The sequence below is a fragment of the Poecilia reticulata genome, chromosome 2, assembly GCF_904066995.2.
Source record: "Poecilia reticulata chromosome 2, P_reticulata-male-v2, whole genome shotgun sequence".
NCBI classification, from domain to species: domain Eukaryota; kingdom Metazoa; phylum Chordata; class Actinopteri; order Cyprinodontiformes; family Poeciliidae; genus Poecilia; species Poecilia reticulata.
Window position 1 is genome coordinate 1,992,961 of NC_088831.1, and position 15,945 is coordinate 2,008,905.

General features: G+C 38.6%; 1 protein-coding gene across 13 annotated transcripts in view; it reads left to right on the top strand.

Moving 5' to 3' along the window:
- filip1l (filamin A interacting protein 1-like) overlaps positions 1 to 15,945 on the top strand; it is a 163,956-nt gene that overhangs the window by 141,863 nt on the left and 6,148 nt on the right. For all 13 annotated transcript variants that reach the window (XM_008430843.3, XM_081614634.1, XM_017302573.2 and 10 more), the window contains one exon: positions 3,216 to 6,030. In XM_008430843.3, coding sequence (XP_008429065.1) covers positions 3,216 to 6,030 — 2,815 coding nt within the window. The remainder of the gene's footprint in view (positions 1 to 3,215; positions 6,031 to 15,945) is intronic.

Genomic DNA, 15,945 nt, shown 5'->3' on the forward strand with positions numbered 1-15,945 from the left:
ATTACTGCCATCAACTGGACTGGAGTGTTAAATGAAAGTTGACAGAAACAGTATATTTTATTTTTATTATAATTAATTGCTAAAATGTTTTTAAATGTATAGATGTTTATTTACTCAATTCTACTTTGAGCTGTCTCCTTTTTAGTTTATATAGAATATGATTCATAATCAGTGAGTTATATTTAGTGCTTTACTAACAAAACTTAAAAAAAAAGAATACAAATGTTTATACTCTATCAGAAGGTATCACATACTTTCAACCATTTTGTTCTTCAATTTAAACTTGAGAGTTAAGCAACTGAATACTGAAAAATCTGTAGTTTCTTAAGTCCTGTATTGTGATGTGGAATGACCACTACCACTCCTATATATAGCATGACTCTGAGTCTTAAAAGCAATCAGTGAACATTAACATTAGTTTGAATATTATTCACAAAAATACTTTATGTACAATGAACCACTCAGGAACATGTTTTTTATTATTATTTTTGATTAAGTTGTGCAATTCCTCCCATCACAAGATAAATCTTCAGATAGGAAGAATGTCAAAGTAAGATGACGTTTCACAAAAGTCTATATATGTAATCACGCATATTCTTCTTTTATATCATCAATTCAACCAAAACTAAGTTTTGGTTGATTTTCAGTGCTTCTAAGACACATGTAATATATATTTTAATGGATAAGATATATTGTTTTAATATTCTTTGTCCAAACATACTTATTTATGGTGAACAGAAGGTAAAAAGGATTAGCTACAAAATGAATAAGAGTCAAAAGGCGGTGCTCAACAGTTGATTTGCATTTGTATGGCACTCAGCAACTTCATTTAAATACGAAAACCTCTGCTAGGCACAAGGGGAGGGGGGTGATAGGGGAACACAGACACACAGCATTTTTGACCTTTTTTGGCAGTGCTCGACTGACAAAAACCTCTTGCCGAAAGCCCTCAATCTCCATGCGCACGGCAGAACAAGGTGTCAACAGCTGTCAAAAATCCCATTTCTCGTCCTGTGTTTTTTGAGACATTGTTTTGCTTATTTGACTTCTGACCGGAGCTTTGGACGCTTGGATGTGCTCTGCACATTGCACGGCAGTTCATGATACCGGCGAAGCGTGCGGTACCTACCGCGGCCACTAGGGACCCCAAAGAGCAATTTATTTTTCTTTTTGTCAATAAAATAATGATTTTTACATACATGATCAAATATATATTATTGTAAAAACAAATCACTTCATAATGAATTGTGTTTTTGATATTATAATTACATAGAAATTATTACAAAAAAATAATAATAAAAAATTACAATAATAAGCTCCACTCCCCTGCTTAGTTTGCTTATGCCTTGGGTCGGCCCTGATCTGTGTTACAGAAGGTGATTGTAGCCATTTTTAAACAAGTTTTTGAACAACTCATGGTTTTTGAAGAAAGTTCCGACATTGATACATTTGGCATTATGGGTTTGAAATACACCAAACATCACACTATTGAAAAATGAATCTTGGAAGAGTAAAAGTATTTTTAAATGGCGACAGAATAAACATAAAACCCACATTAGTTATACAAATGAGCTTTGTTTTGGCAGTAAACATTGCAATATAATATTTTACTCGCTGTTTTTGAATATCCAGTTCTTATTTCCCCTTTTTACAGCCGTCAGTGAGAGACATGACACTGCACCCACGACCCTGACATCATCATCACTGAGCTTCTCTGAGGAGGTTTCTGTTTAAACTGTGGAGCAGGGGGAATTCCTTTAATTGCAAAGAATAAAAAAAAAGAAAGAGAAGAAACGGGAAGGGCAGGCGGCAGCGGTAAAGGATGGGGGGCCGGTGCAAAAGGAACCCCTCAATTATGGGATTGTTCCATGCCAAAGGGCTATCTGTGTGGAAATGCCTGGCAGCTGCTTCACCCTGGGGATGAATGGGCTCAGTGGCAGACGCCCTGACCGGCTTACACATCAAGCTGCATCATGTGGAACACACAGAGCTCTAACACAGAAACATCTGGTCAAATTGGCCATTAAAAACTACAATTCTCTTCCTAAAGAGCTGAAATCGGTAACCTATATCTTGGTGAGCTAAAGTGTCAAAATTAACTTGCTCATGTTGTGTTTTTAACACAACACTCCATGCTTGAGAATGTCTAATTTTCACACCAAACCTTGCTGCCCTTACGCCGCTTCTTTTATGGAAAGAACGTCCTGTGATTAGCAGCTGGTGGAACCTCCATTAGCAGGAACTGCTAGTTATCACTTTACAGCTTTATCACATCCACAATATTGCCTTAGTTCCATGGGGTTTGCAAAGATTCCAATATAGAGTATGGACTTTGACTTGATGTATTCTGTTGGGATCATTGTCCTGTTGGTTATAGGATTCATTCAACTGTGTTGTTAGCAACCTACTTTTTTAAGCCATTTCAATGACTTGCTGTGTTTTTTCTTAAATTTAGCATTGGGAGCTATTTGTTTCATTACTTTGAACATTTGAGGTTAACATCCTTTATTGTTGACTCCTAGGACTGTCCTAAATGTTTAAAACAGAAAAATTTCTAACTTGAGAATGATGAATTTCCTCTTTATCCCCTAAAATACTTCACATTATGTATTTTCTGAGGAATACTCCTGCTTTTTCAGAGGTATTCACGTTGAACATGATCAGGTTAATCAAGTGCATTTGACTAATAGCTCCTGACTTCTACTATTTGCTTCAAATTTAATGGAAAAAGTAAAAATTTGCTGTTTTTATCATGGCAGCATATCTTGAGCTGCTCAAACATCCTATAGTTGAATCCATTTTTCTGTTCATATGAGATGTAGTTGGCAACAAGGGAGAAAATAATAACCATACATAAACCATGACCCCCAAACTTCTGCTGTTTTATGATGTATTAAATTTTCTGACATAAAGACTTTACTCCTCCACAGCCATGATGAGAAAATAACAGTGTTAGTGTATCAGTTATCAGAGATGTGGCCCAAATTATAGATCGAATTTACCAACATTTTATTGATAGATTTTATCAACTGGACATTTGGGTCCAGTTAATCTCTATTTGCGGGTATTTTGTCCATACTCAAATGTCCAGTTGATAAATTGTATCTATAAATATATCTTTTGATTTCCATCTAAGTGAAGTAAAACACATATAGGCTGTAAACAGCTCATTCTGAAATCAGTTTCCTTAAATCAAATGTTTTCTGTTTTCACAGGTTAAAGCTGTTAATTGATCAGGAAAAGGTATACCAAGAACGAAAAGACCAAGAAAAAAACAAAACGATAGAAAGTCTAAAGGAAGAGCTGACTAAACTGAAGTCTTTCGCGTTGATGGTTGTGGATGAACAGCAGCGTCTCATTGAACAGCTTAATCAGAAAACAGTCAAGGTTCAAGATCTCAGCGCCGGATTCTCTCAAGCTCAGGATAAGCTGAGCTTGACTAATGCTCGTCTGCAGGAAGAGGAGCAGAAGGTCTTTCTCTTAGAGGCTGAGCTGCGTGAGCAGGCAAGTCGACACCATCAAGATCAGGAAGCCATGACTGCCAAACTGACCAGCGAGGATGCCCAAAACAGGCATCTGCGCCAGAAGTTGTCGGCACTCAGCCGGCAGCTGGATGAGCTGGGGGAGACCAATAAGACCCTGAGAAGGGCCGAGGAGGAACTGCAGGAGCTGAGGGACAAAATTAGCCGAGGCGAGTGTGGAAACTCAAGCCTCATGTCGGAGCTTGAAGAGTTACAAAAAAGAGTGCTTGAGATGGAGGGGAAGGATGAAGAGCTGATCAGGATGGAGGACCAGTGCAGAGACCTCAATAAGAAACTGGAGAAAGAGACCAAACAGAGCCAGTGCTTGAAAGCCGAAGTCGATCAACTGAACCACAGAATTACAGACTTGGAAAAACTGGAGGATGCTTTCAGTAAAAGCAAACAAGAATGCATCTCACTCAAAAGTAACTTGGAGAAGGAGAGGACAGTGTCAAAGGTTCTGAACAGTGAACTGGAAGCTTTGAAAGTCAGAGTCAAAGAACTGGAGGCCGCTGAAGGCAAGGTGGTCAAGACAGAGCAGACACTGAAGGAAGATCTGACCAAGTTAAAGACTCTGACTGTTATGCTGGTGGATGAGAGGAAAGCGACGGCCGATAAGCTGAAACAGATGGAGAACAAGGTACAAAACAGCACAGGCAAGCTTCAGGCTGAGCAGAACAAAGTTACGTCAGTCACAGAGAAGCTGATAGAGGAGAGCAAGAAGGCATTGAGGTCAAAGGCAGAGCTGGAGGAGAAAATGTGTTTTGCAACAAAGGAGAGGGATGACTTGAAGGCCAAGCTAAGAACCGAGGAAGAGAGGAATAAAGATCTGGAATCTAAAGTCAATATGATGAAGAAACGGCTGCAGTCACTTGAGACAATTGAGAGGGAATACCTGAGAAGCAAAGCGAAAGAAGAGCAACTCAATACACCTCTGGCAAATCATTTCCAGCAAGAAGACAACAAAGTCAAAGATTTGACACAGGAGGTTGAACATCTAAGACGTAAACTAAAGGATATGAAAGTGGCAGAGGAAGACTCATTAAAAACACCAGAGTATGAAACACTGGAGAAAAGGTTTGTCAATGAACAAGAAAGAGCCAAAGCCTTGATGGAGGAACTGGAAGTATCCAGAAAAGAGCTTACAATGTACCAACTGAATGAAAAGAAGGAGTGTAACCAAGAGCATGTTCTTTATAAACGCTTGAAGGAAGAGGAAGCAAAGTCTAGTCATCTGTCCAGAGAGGTGACAGCTCTGAAGGAGAAAATTCATGAATACATGGGAACAGAGGAGTCTATCTGCCGAATGAAAACTGACCACTCCACTCTGCAGAGAAAACTGACCCAGCAGGAGGTGAGAAACAAAGAACTGGCCCGAGAAATGGAGACGCTAACTCGAGAGCTGGAGAGATACCGACGCTTCAGCAAAAGTCTTCGCCCAGGCATGAATGGAAGGCGGTTTTCAGACCTTCATGTGTTGACCAAGGAGGTTCAGACTGAGCCGCTTGACCTCATGTCTCCTAACAGCAAGACTATGGTACCGCTAGAAAGAGCGGTGGTCAACGGGAAGCTGTATAACGAAAGCGAGGCTGATGATGGCGCAAATTACAGCAATGAACTACAGCTCACCAAATATGGCCCTTCACTTATGAATAATGTCAACAATCTAAACAACAACCTGAAGCGAGCAAGAGGCCCATTCCTCAAAACCAAAGACGTCCATCAGGTGAATGGCAAAATGCAACCACAGCATAACGGCAACCACACCCAGACTGGAGATGTGGTGTTGACCCACTGTCCTGGGCAGCCACTGCATATAAAAGTCACTCCTGACCACGGACACAACACGGCAACACTAGAGATAACCAGTCCCAACACAGAAAACCCTCAGTCATTCACCAGCACCGCCGTCATACCCACAAGTGGAGGACCCCCGAAGCAGAGAATTACAATCATTCAGAATGCCTCAATTTCCCCTACTACAAAATCCATTTCTCCGACAACTAAATCTAAGTGTTCCTCCATTTCAGATGAACCGTGCTCCCCAGATAGGGCCCTATCACCTTTCACTATGACTACTTACTCCAGAGCCATGACCCCAGACTCATGTGGTTCTATAACACCAGACCGAGCTATGTCGCCAATACAAATTGTGTCAGTGACAACAGGAGCGCAGGATCACTCCCTTTCCGCAGAGCCTGTGGAAGTCATTGGTGGGCACACCGTCTTCCGTGTCACCCCGGAAAGGCAAAGCAGCTGGCAAGTGCAGAGGTCGAACAGCTCGGGGTCAAACATCATCACCACGGAGGATAACAAAATCCACATTCACTTAGGAAATCCGTTCATTCAAGCTGCCAGCACCCCTTCACAAGTGCCTGGACTCCAGGAGCAAAAGACTCAGATTATTGCAAACTGCAGCACTCCCGCTGCCAAAGGCATCAGTAAAATCACAAGTAGCATCATGATTAAGCCCACATCTACCCCAATCCAACGACCATCTCAGATTACAGTAAGTAATGCCTATGAGTGACCTCACAGTTCCCAAAACTCTCCATCCCATCCTTAGTTCTGAGTTCTATCATCTTTAGTGCTATCTAGACTTAGAACCTTGTCTGTTTCCCTTCATGTATGAGTTTGAACAGGTGAATGTTGGATGTTTTATTTTTGGTTTGTTTTGTGGTGTGCGATAAAATGATTTAAAAAAAAGACAAGTAAACACCTGCATGAAAAAATAAGTGAAATCTGCCTTGACACCAGGTTCTAACTCATGTGCACTTACTGTATTGTGCTCAGTGGCCCATTCGCTATATAGTCTGATTCACACTGATGTATCGTGCCAGTTTTTATTCATCATATTTCACAAACTACATTATGTCTGAGCTGTTTGATTTTTTTCTGTTTGGATAATTAAAGTGTGCAAAAAAAATTGTTTTAGTTTGTCATCCATGCTTGCTGATTTGATTTATCCAATAAAACAAGCATGCTTTGAATTCAATTAAAGATTAAAGCTGAAGGTAATTGTCTGCAGATCTAATTCTACTCATTTTTGCTGCATGTTAACAGGGTTACAATCCTGTGTGGTCAGTTAAAAACGTCTTTCACAGAGACAGATAAAGAAACTTTCTTGGACTCTCACGTGTTTGCTTGCTTGACCTAAAATCATAGGCTGATGTCATAGTTTCTTAATACAACCAGCGCCCAGAAACCCAGTGACTGAAAATGAAAAGCGGGGTGGAATTCTTTCTGAATGGAAAGTTGGTTTTAAACCTTTAGACCTTAACATGGTGTACCATAAAGCTGCTGGTGGAGAGAAATCATTGCGTGGCCCAAAAATAGCTCTGAACTTACATGTGTTCCTAAAGCACAGGTACATGAGAACTACTACTAAATGTTTTTATTCTATATTTTTACTTTGGTCCATGTATCATAAAGAAAATAAAACAAAATAAATAATCTAACATCTGACAGTCAGTCTTTCCAGGATTACGCAATTGTTTTTTAAAAAAATTTATTTATTATTTTTGCAATCAAAATAACTGATTTTCATGGTGCTACTTAAGAAATATTTGCAAGGAATATTGAAAGATGTGTGAAAAATAATTTCCCCCACTCATGGTTTACAGGGGAACACAGCTTTTGCGGATCTTTTGTGCCTATGATGAGAGACGGTAAATGTGACTTTTTGTTGTTCACTAATGGGGTATATGCCACGAGAGGTGGTCGCGTATTTCCGTTTGAATTTATGCCACATAGATTGGTTCCGGGTGCTGCTTGCTCCTATTGTTTTTACCCAAAGCTGCAAGAAAAAGAAAAAGATGCTAAACTTAAAATATCTGTGAGCTACTGGTACAACAATCGAGTTTTGTGGTGTGCCATTGTGTCCAGTAATTAGCCGGTACCATCCAGTGCTTAGTTTTTTTCATTTTCCTGCTGATATCAAGGTGACAGCGGACTGTAGCCAAGACTTAGCCACTACAGCTAACACCCGGTTTATAACTGCCTGCTATTTCAAAACTTGAGGATATTGAAGATCCAGTGTCAGAAATGGGAAGATGGAGGTTAAAAGGGAGCTGTATGTGCTTCGTTCACTGGAATAATTAGTTGGAGGCCGTTAAGGAAGAATTATTTATACAATTAAATTTAGCAAAAAATCTGGCTCTGATTCTTCCTGTTGATCCCGGGTTCTCTCGCGTGGCCACGTGTGGGGACAGAAACACAACAATGTGTGTTGACGTCACAGAATTACAGAATTTAATCCAATCAGAAGAAAGTATAAGATAAAACAGGAAACTGGAGAAACACAGATACAAACATTGTTACCTGAGACAATAAGAGAGAGAAATATCAAGGACGTCCTTGGAGAAAGAGCTGGTGCAGAAGTAAACTAAAATCAGCTTTTTCTGAATTATTTCCCTTGTGCACAAACTTTTATACCTGTAGGCAAGGGCGGAGGAACGAGTCTGTCATTGGGGGGTCGCATATCAGAAACCTGACAGATCAGTAAATAGCTTGAGCAGAAATGTCATAAACTATTGTGCCATCAACATGTTAGGGCTGTAGTGATACAATAATCTCACGATACCATACTCTGCTCACGATACGATATATATTATGATATTCAGCAAACAATACAATTCAATACACTTTTGCGATTTTCTGAAAGATTTTAGAGGGAGAGAGTGATTTTGGTGACATTTTGTGATTGTTATAGAGTTGGATTGAATTAATTTAACTGAAAATTGCATTTGTGAAGTAAATAAAGTGCACCAACTACCCTGCTCTGAATAGTTTGATACCTTTTAAACCTTGACACTTAACATCTGAAGGAATCACTCTAAGCCTGATGACCGAATCACTCTCCCGGCAAAGCAAGCAGTGAGTGAGCAAGGTGACAGTTGTATGTTACGATACTTGTAAATGAATATTGATTTTTTTCTAGGAAAGAAAATATCGATATATATATTGCAAAATCGATGTTATTACACAGCCCTACAGCATGTCAGTAATGCGTTACTCTAATCTGACCCTTGTTTTCAGTAACAAGTATTCTAACACGTTACTATTTACAATCCAATAATCAGATTAAAGTTATGCATAGTATAATGACCGTCATTCCAGGATGAACACTCACTTTAGCATTTGCCTCACAACTGGCAAGCTACATACTCTGGTAGCACACACAGGCTAAATGTTTTTTTTCCTTGTCATTTTCAGCCGCAAACATTTAACTAAAATATCTACGGATATGTGTTTCTGTCTCTGCCTCCCTCTGACTCTGCAGCCTGATGTTCCTGCATGGATTCATGTATTTACAACAGACACTACAGTAATGTACAGTGTCAGATTGTGAGCTAAATAAAAGTATGTTTTTATTATACAGAATGAGAATTTAAACAACTTAATTTTCAGATATACATTATTATACATCTCAACTCTATTTACTGTGTAGCAAACATTTTCACTAATTTATTTTTAAACCTCTCCTCAAGCACTTTTCTTATTGCCTCCTAACCATTACCCTTATAGTTTGGAAATAATGAAAAAAATATTTAGACGTTGAAAGACATCAAACTGACATCAGTCTTCACCTGTTCTCCTTTATGGTTTTATTGAAATTAATATAATTTTTATATCTTCACACTCTGAATCTCCACCTGGCTCTCCTATGTCTTCCCTGACCTGCTCTTCTCATAATAAAATAGTCTAGTTTATTTAAAAATTAAAAAACAGTTAATACATATTTTAATAAACTAAATGAAGATCTCACCAGAGCTTCATCACCTTTCTTCATCATTCTAGCACTGCTGTTCTCCTAAATATCTAAATAATATAATATAATATAATATAATATAATATAATATAATATAATATAATATAATATAATATAAATACATGTAAAGTGGTCGAGTACGATCAGGTGTTGCTCACTTTAAATAAGAAAAAGGCTCATTTCGCTGCTGTTTCAGTCTCATTCTGACTAGACTAGCTATAACTTTTAAACAAAGTTTCATTTGATTCTAATATAGTCAGAAATAATACAATTTCAAATACATTCATCATTGACTAAATTAATTCTAAAACAAGACAATACAATTTTCAGTCAAAGCATGTTATTAATAACTAATAAAAATATCTTACAAATTAAATGTTAGTGACATAAAACATTTTATGTTATATTCATTTTTTTTTACCATGTCAGATGTTAGTTTTGGAAGACTTCTCATCCTGGTTACGTGAACCGACCAAAGTTCCCTTTCTCACAGTAATTCAAGTGATACTGTCCTCCACCTTCCTGCATATGTTAATTTATTACCTCCTGTCTTTAATGATAAGACCCCAGGGTTCTGAGCAGAAACTCTCCTCCAGATCTCTATTCAATACTTACCCAGCAATAGTTTTAGTTTCAAATCACTAACAGAAACCTGTTCAAAATTAAGAAATTTGTTCTAAAAGGTTTAAACACTAAAAATAGTCATTTTTCTTCAACAGTCCCCCTTTTGAGGTCTGAGATACACAGACCTCACAAATAAAATGATTAAGCCTTCCAATAGAGGAACAAACAAAAAAATATTCAGTAGACTAAAATAACTAAAACATTGGCCTTCTTATACAACAATAACTAAAACATTGGCCTTCTTATACAACAGTCCCCCTTTTCAACAGAACCCTTCAGCTCCACATCCCCCTCATCTGCAGCACCACAGAAAAGCATCTGATAGGGAGGCGGGGCAGGTGGGCCTCTGCTACCCTGTTGACAGTTTTATGCATCTCAAATTAAACTCCTTATTTTTACCTGTAGAGGATAGATTTGTGCTGTCCAAGAATGTAATACTCACCTGAAGTATGGCAAAAATTTGTAACAATCTCAATTTAAATTTAAAAATACCTATTAACCTTTTAAAATATGAAAATCCTCTAACTCAATTATTTCAGAACAAGCAAAACACATTACAAATCATGACCCAAAAATTATAAAATGGAAAAATACCTGAGGTACATAAAACTTACTAAAGATGGCTACTAATCACAAAATCAATAATGATCATAACAATTACAATCCTTCAACAGTATGAAAAGCAACACCAAAAGCAAAGCTGTGGAGGAAAAAGAAATTAGAACACATAAAAATCAATTACAAATGTTTTTTTTTACAGAATTCAATGATAGAGTCTTAGAGTCCGTGTCTTTTCTTCTTTGACATTCCTCAAAAACAAAAGGAGTTCTTCGTCAGGAAATGATCCAAAAATACGCGCAAAAAGGAAAACGAAAGTTCATTAAGAGTTCGCAAGAAAAGATGAAAATACGCAAAAGAGAGAATATGTGTTAACAGTGATCGTCTTGTAACTTGATCCTTCGTGTACCCGTTTTCCTCGTCGGGTTACACCTCAGGTTCCCACCTGAGTACGTTGCTCACTGAAAATTGGATTTATTGTGCCAATATAACAGTGAGTTTAAGGAGAGGGTGCAATCTCCTTTTCTCAACATAAGGACACCGGAAACAGGAGTATTGTGCCTGTCCGGGCCTTTTAAGCCTCGAATTCCAGGAAATTGAAGTGGTCATGGCAGAAATTCCTGCCGCACTCCTGGAATTGCTGATCCTCCTCGGTCCTGGGAAGTGCCTGCAGACGCTCCTCGTCTGAAGATTGAAGCTGCAGATCTTCTTATACGTCTCGGAGCGCGTTGTGGCTCCTCAGCTGTTGTGCACTAACTCCAATGGAACCAGGTGTCTCCTTTCCCTTGCAGACGGACAGCGTGAGACGTCCTCTCCATGAGTTGGTATGGTCTGGTGAAGCGAGGTTCAGACCACTGTCTTTTGATGACCTTTAGCCGCACCCAGTTGATTCCTGGGACCGGTCTTGACGGTCTTGACCCTGGACGGTCCTGTGACGTCTGGTATTTTGCAAACTCTGTTGCCCGAACCTGTGGCTCATTAAAAACATCATTATGAAATAAATGTGCAGGTTCGCCTGTCCATTCTGGAATCCCAGTGCGGGTGCTGGAAACATCCTTCTCGTGCGGAACTCATGCGGAGAGAACCCTGTTGATTTGTTAATGGACATTCAAACAAACATCCAATAATAGGCAATGCATTTACCCAATTTAAATTTAGACTGTGCACAGTTTATAGCCAATTTTGTTTTGTTTACTCTCTCAACCTTGCCTTATGATTGGGGATAATATACTGTACCAAATAAATGGGTCAATCCGAGCATCTGTTCCATAGTCTGCAGATCTTGATTCCTAAAAGGAGTACCATTTTCTCACCTGATCTTCGTCAGAAATCCATAGCGTGGAATGTAATGATTGATCAAGCAGAATATGAAAGCTTTGCCGTCTTCTTTTGCGCTGTCCACGCCTCCAGGTATCTTGAGTATTGTATCCAGAGAGATTAATACCTACCAGCGTCAGCATATCTATCCTTTAACCACGTCCTTCAGAAAGGAAGCCACCTGTGTTCCAGGTTTTATCACCTGTGAAATCCTTTCATGCCAAGTCCATATACTTCTTGAAGAACCTGGAGTCTCATATCAGGAAAAAGAATCACCTTACCATTCAGTCCTTGTCAGAGTCGGTCATTAACTGACTCCTTATTGCTCATCAGACAGCTCCAGTGGTGACACTCCCTTTTTGTGTTAAAAGATCTTGTACAGATGGTTCTATGCCACCTGCTTCAGTTCTAATACTTAACATTTAAAGGAATGACAAGTATCAAAAAGCCTTCTTAGCTGCGTTTGTCAGTAGCAGCGCCTTTGACTGTCACTCTTGTCCTGCTTTCCTCACGTTCCCTGTTTTAATCACAATAACAAATTAAGACAGAAATAATGCTTCAACCAATTTCCATTTTAGTTACATATTTTATGCGTTTTTAAGAACCCTGCATGTGTTGTCTTCTGTGTTTTTGACTAAAGTCCCAGTTAAATGACGTTGAACTGAAGTCCTAAAAGGGGTGCGGGTTTTAATATTTTTATCTTTCTTTTTTTTTTTTTAATCTCTCTCTTTCTCACTGTTTACTCAATGTCACATGTCTTTCACTTGTAGCACTCATATGTGCTCTCCCCCTGTTTCTGAGGCAGAACTGCGTGCACTGACAGTTCAGCCACAGAAACATCCAAACTAAATTGCAAATCGCAACGAGGTAGAGCCAATCATTATCAGTATAATCTAGGAGTATAATTCCTACCATTCCTAGTCATACAAAGAAAGTGCAGCATGTCCATCACGGTCATATCCCAGGGTGTTTCAAACTCACAGCTCTGTGACTTGCAGACATCTAAATGATTTGAAACAATAAAAATAAAAAAATATCAAAACTAAAAGAAACTATGTTCCTGGAGACTGGCAGCTCAGATGTACACAGTGTATAACACTCACTAACTGATCGTGATAACAAGTATGTGCGGCCTTAATCCATGAACACAGTGTAAGTGCATCTAACAAAATGTTACTCCTTTCTTTACTGAATAAAGACCTGACCTCTAATAAGTAACACTGCACTAGCTGCTGTTGTCCCCTCCACTGCAGCAGGCTTATGGAAACCACCAAATGTTAGGACCCAGTTAAAAATCAAAAGCAACAGATGTGATGTCAGCGTGCCCCAAGGCAGTGGGACGTGTGGCCCAGAACACTGTATTTTATATATTTCATGGAAAGGGAGAAGAAAAAGCGAGGAGCAGGAATACACCTAGAATCAACAGGGAGCATGTAATTACACATCCCAATAACTAAGGCTATGAGCCAGAGTGAACCTTCTTGTTGCAAGGCAATAGCTCTACCAACTGCGCCACTGTGCAGCCCAGAATTTATATATATATATATATAGAGAGAGAGAGAGAGAGAGAGAGAGAGAGAGAGAGAAAGAGAGAGAGAAAAATAGAACGTCTCATTCTCACGTTTAGCTTACACAGAAGTAACATTGGACTTAATTTACTTGATTTACTTGTTTCAAAATGTTTTATCTTGTATTCAACACTTAGGATTAAATATAATTTCTTAATATAGTATAGTTAATTATTTTTATGTCTTTCATACTCTTGCTAATTGATATGTGTTACTGGATTGGACAGCGCCTATTAGTTGCTATGTGATTCATTGAGTTATGTCCAGAAAACCATTTTATCCCAATGCAGGACGAGCAGAAATCTGTCACAAAAATATTTGTAGCGCCATCATTTGTTATCAGATATAGCCTATCTATTAAATCAGCTGATCAACCACTACTGTGCTCAGGCGAAAACTTATTAATAATGACAATATAGACATCAAGGCTGACGGCATAATGTAACAGACTGAATGTTCTGTTTTGGTGTTTTTGCTACTTTTTTGTGTGGGAAATGTTTGTTTTTTGGTGTTGTTTCCCCTGGTCGGTAATCTCTGCTCTATCTGCAAGTTGAGCTGTTGTCTGTCGGTTGCCATGGCAACGGGTCATGTAAAGCTGACACACAGAGCGAGAAAAGGCAGAATAGAAGTGGTGTTTGTTTCTTCACCTGTTTATCAGCTTTATTGTACCTTTATTGTGGCACACTATCTGCAGTTGCTGCAATTCCTAAAAGTTAAACAAAAACTGAACTTATCATCAAACTATGGCTCCTACAGCATATTTCAAATAAAACGACTGACCAATATAAGATAAATTTGCCCCTTCTTGCATCTTGACAGAACTAATAGAAACAAAATAAATTGTTTATAGATTTGTATCACAGATAATTTATCAAACATCAGTTTTAAGTCATATTTAAACAGCTGCTCTACTGATGACTTGGTGGGCGGGTTGACCTGTTTTAGTGCCAACGGAACCAAAACACACCGAATTGCGCAGCACATGTTAAGGTTATCAAAGTCAATAGAAAGCTAGCAACAGTTAGGGTAGCATAACTGACCTACTGCTCACTTGTTCAATGTTTTTTTTACGTTAAAACTTTTTCCTCACCTGTCAAATCTGAAGCCCTTGTTATCATAGGGTTGAATTAACCGCTAAATATTGCATCCATTTTTCAGATTCTTTGCGTGACTGTGGTATTTTAAGACCACCCATAATGTTGACTCAATGGACAGCAATGGCGCAGGTGTGGCACACGATAAGTCACGTAATGTCCAGTCCAGTAAAATATCCATCAACGCTCTGTCCTCTCGCACTCCGCTACTCAGCTTTAGGTGTCAGGTTACGTTGTGTTGCATTCAATGTTGTCGGAAAAAAAGAGATTTGTGCGCTTAATGTCTGATTTCCCATAACTATTTATTGAATTCATAGTCGCCAGCTGGGGTGGCAACAGGGGTGGCAAAGCCCTTATTTGTGGTGGCAACTGCCACCCCATGCCACCCCTGTAGATCCGCCCCTGATAGAGGTATTTTTTAATCCAGATGAAAATAAAGATAATTCTCTCTTTAATTTATATAATAAATTAAAAATATTCAAAGTAAAGAACTTTGATGGATATAAATATTTTAATAGTGTCTAACCCCTGACCTCCTGCTAGAGCTCGGGGTGCTCTACGTTCAGGACACCCCTTCACTAAACTCAGTATATTTAGTTTTGAAACAAATTGATGCTTTTTTCCCCAACATGTTTATCCCCAGAACTGGAAGTCTTTGAAGACCTCTTGCAGTTTACTGATCAGTAACCCAAACCATCTGTTTTGTTTTCCTTCCCCCCACAAAGTGAGTCATCTACACCGCTTACAAGAGCTCTTCCAAGAATATGCATTACTCTAGAAGGCCCACTGTACCATTGGTGGCTGGATATGTGTAATTCATAAAATTAAGAAATAAGGAGTAAATGTACTGTACACAGAGAACAGGATGAGTAATGATGAGAGGATGTGAGATTATTCCTATTTAATGTCATGGTCAAGATCAATGTTGGAGCAGAGAAGAAAATCAACTTTTGTACTTTTTGTCATACTTACATGTTTCAGGTGATCCAAAAATTGAGTATCAGACAATTTGATTATAAACAGAATTCATTTGTGAAATAAGGATTTCCAACCTGGCACTATGTAAAAAAGCAGTTGCCCACCTTTATCAGCCTGCCACCAAGCATTTGTCTTGTTTGCAGATTTCATTTTTATTTTAGCATGAACGTTTTGTTTTAAATCACAAATTTATTGGCACCTTTCAATCTTGAAGCCTTAAAAATTGCTTAGTTATCCTTTCCAGGGTGATAGGTGTCAATAAATGTGTTCATCATCCAAATGTGAGATTTCTGTAGCGGATGGGTTCCCTTTTTTTTTATCTGTTGACCTACTTTATGTTGCCAGTCAGGTCCTAACTGAAAGGTTTCTTGTTCTACTGGTCTGTCAGTAATCTGGGCTGATCGTGGATAGAAAAATTGATAATTAAGTAGTAGTGTTTCACAGGCATTTTAGTCCTTTTATTCTTAATAAGTTAAATAGTTATTTTTTTAAAAATTGCCTATATTAAATTAGCA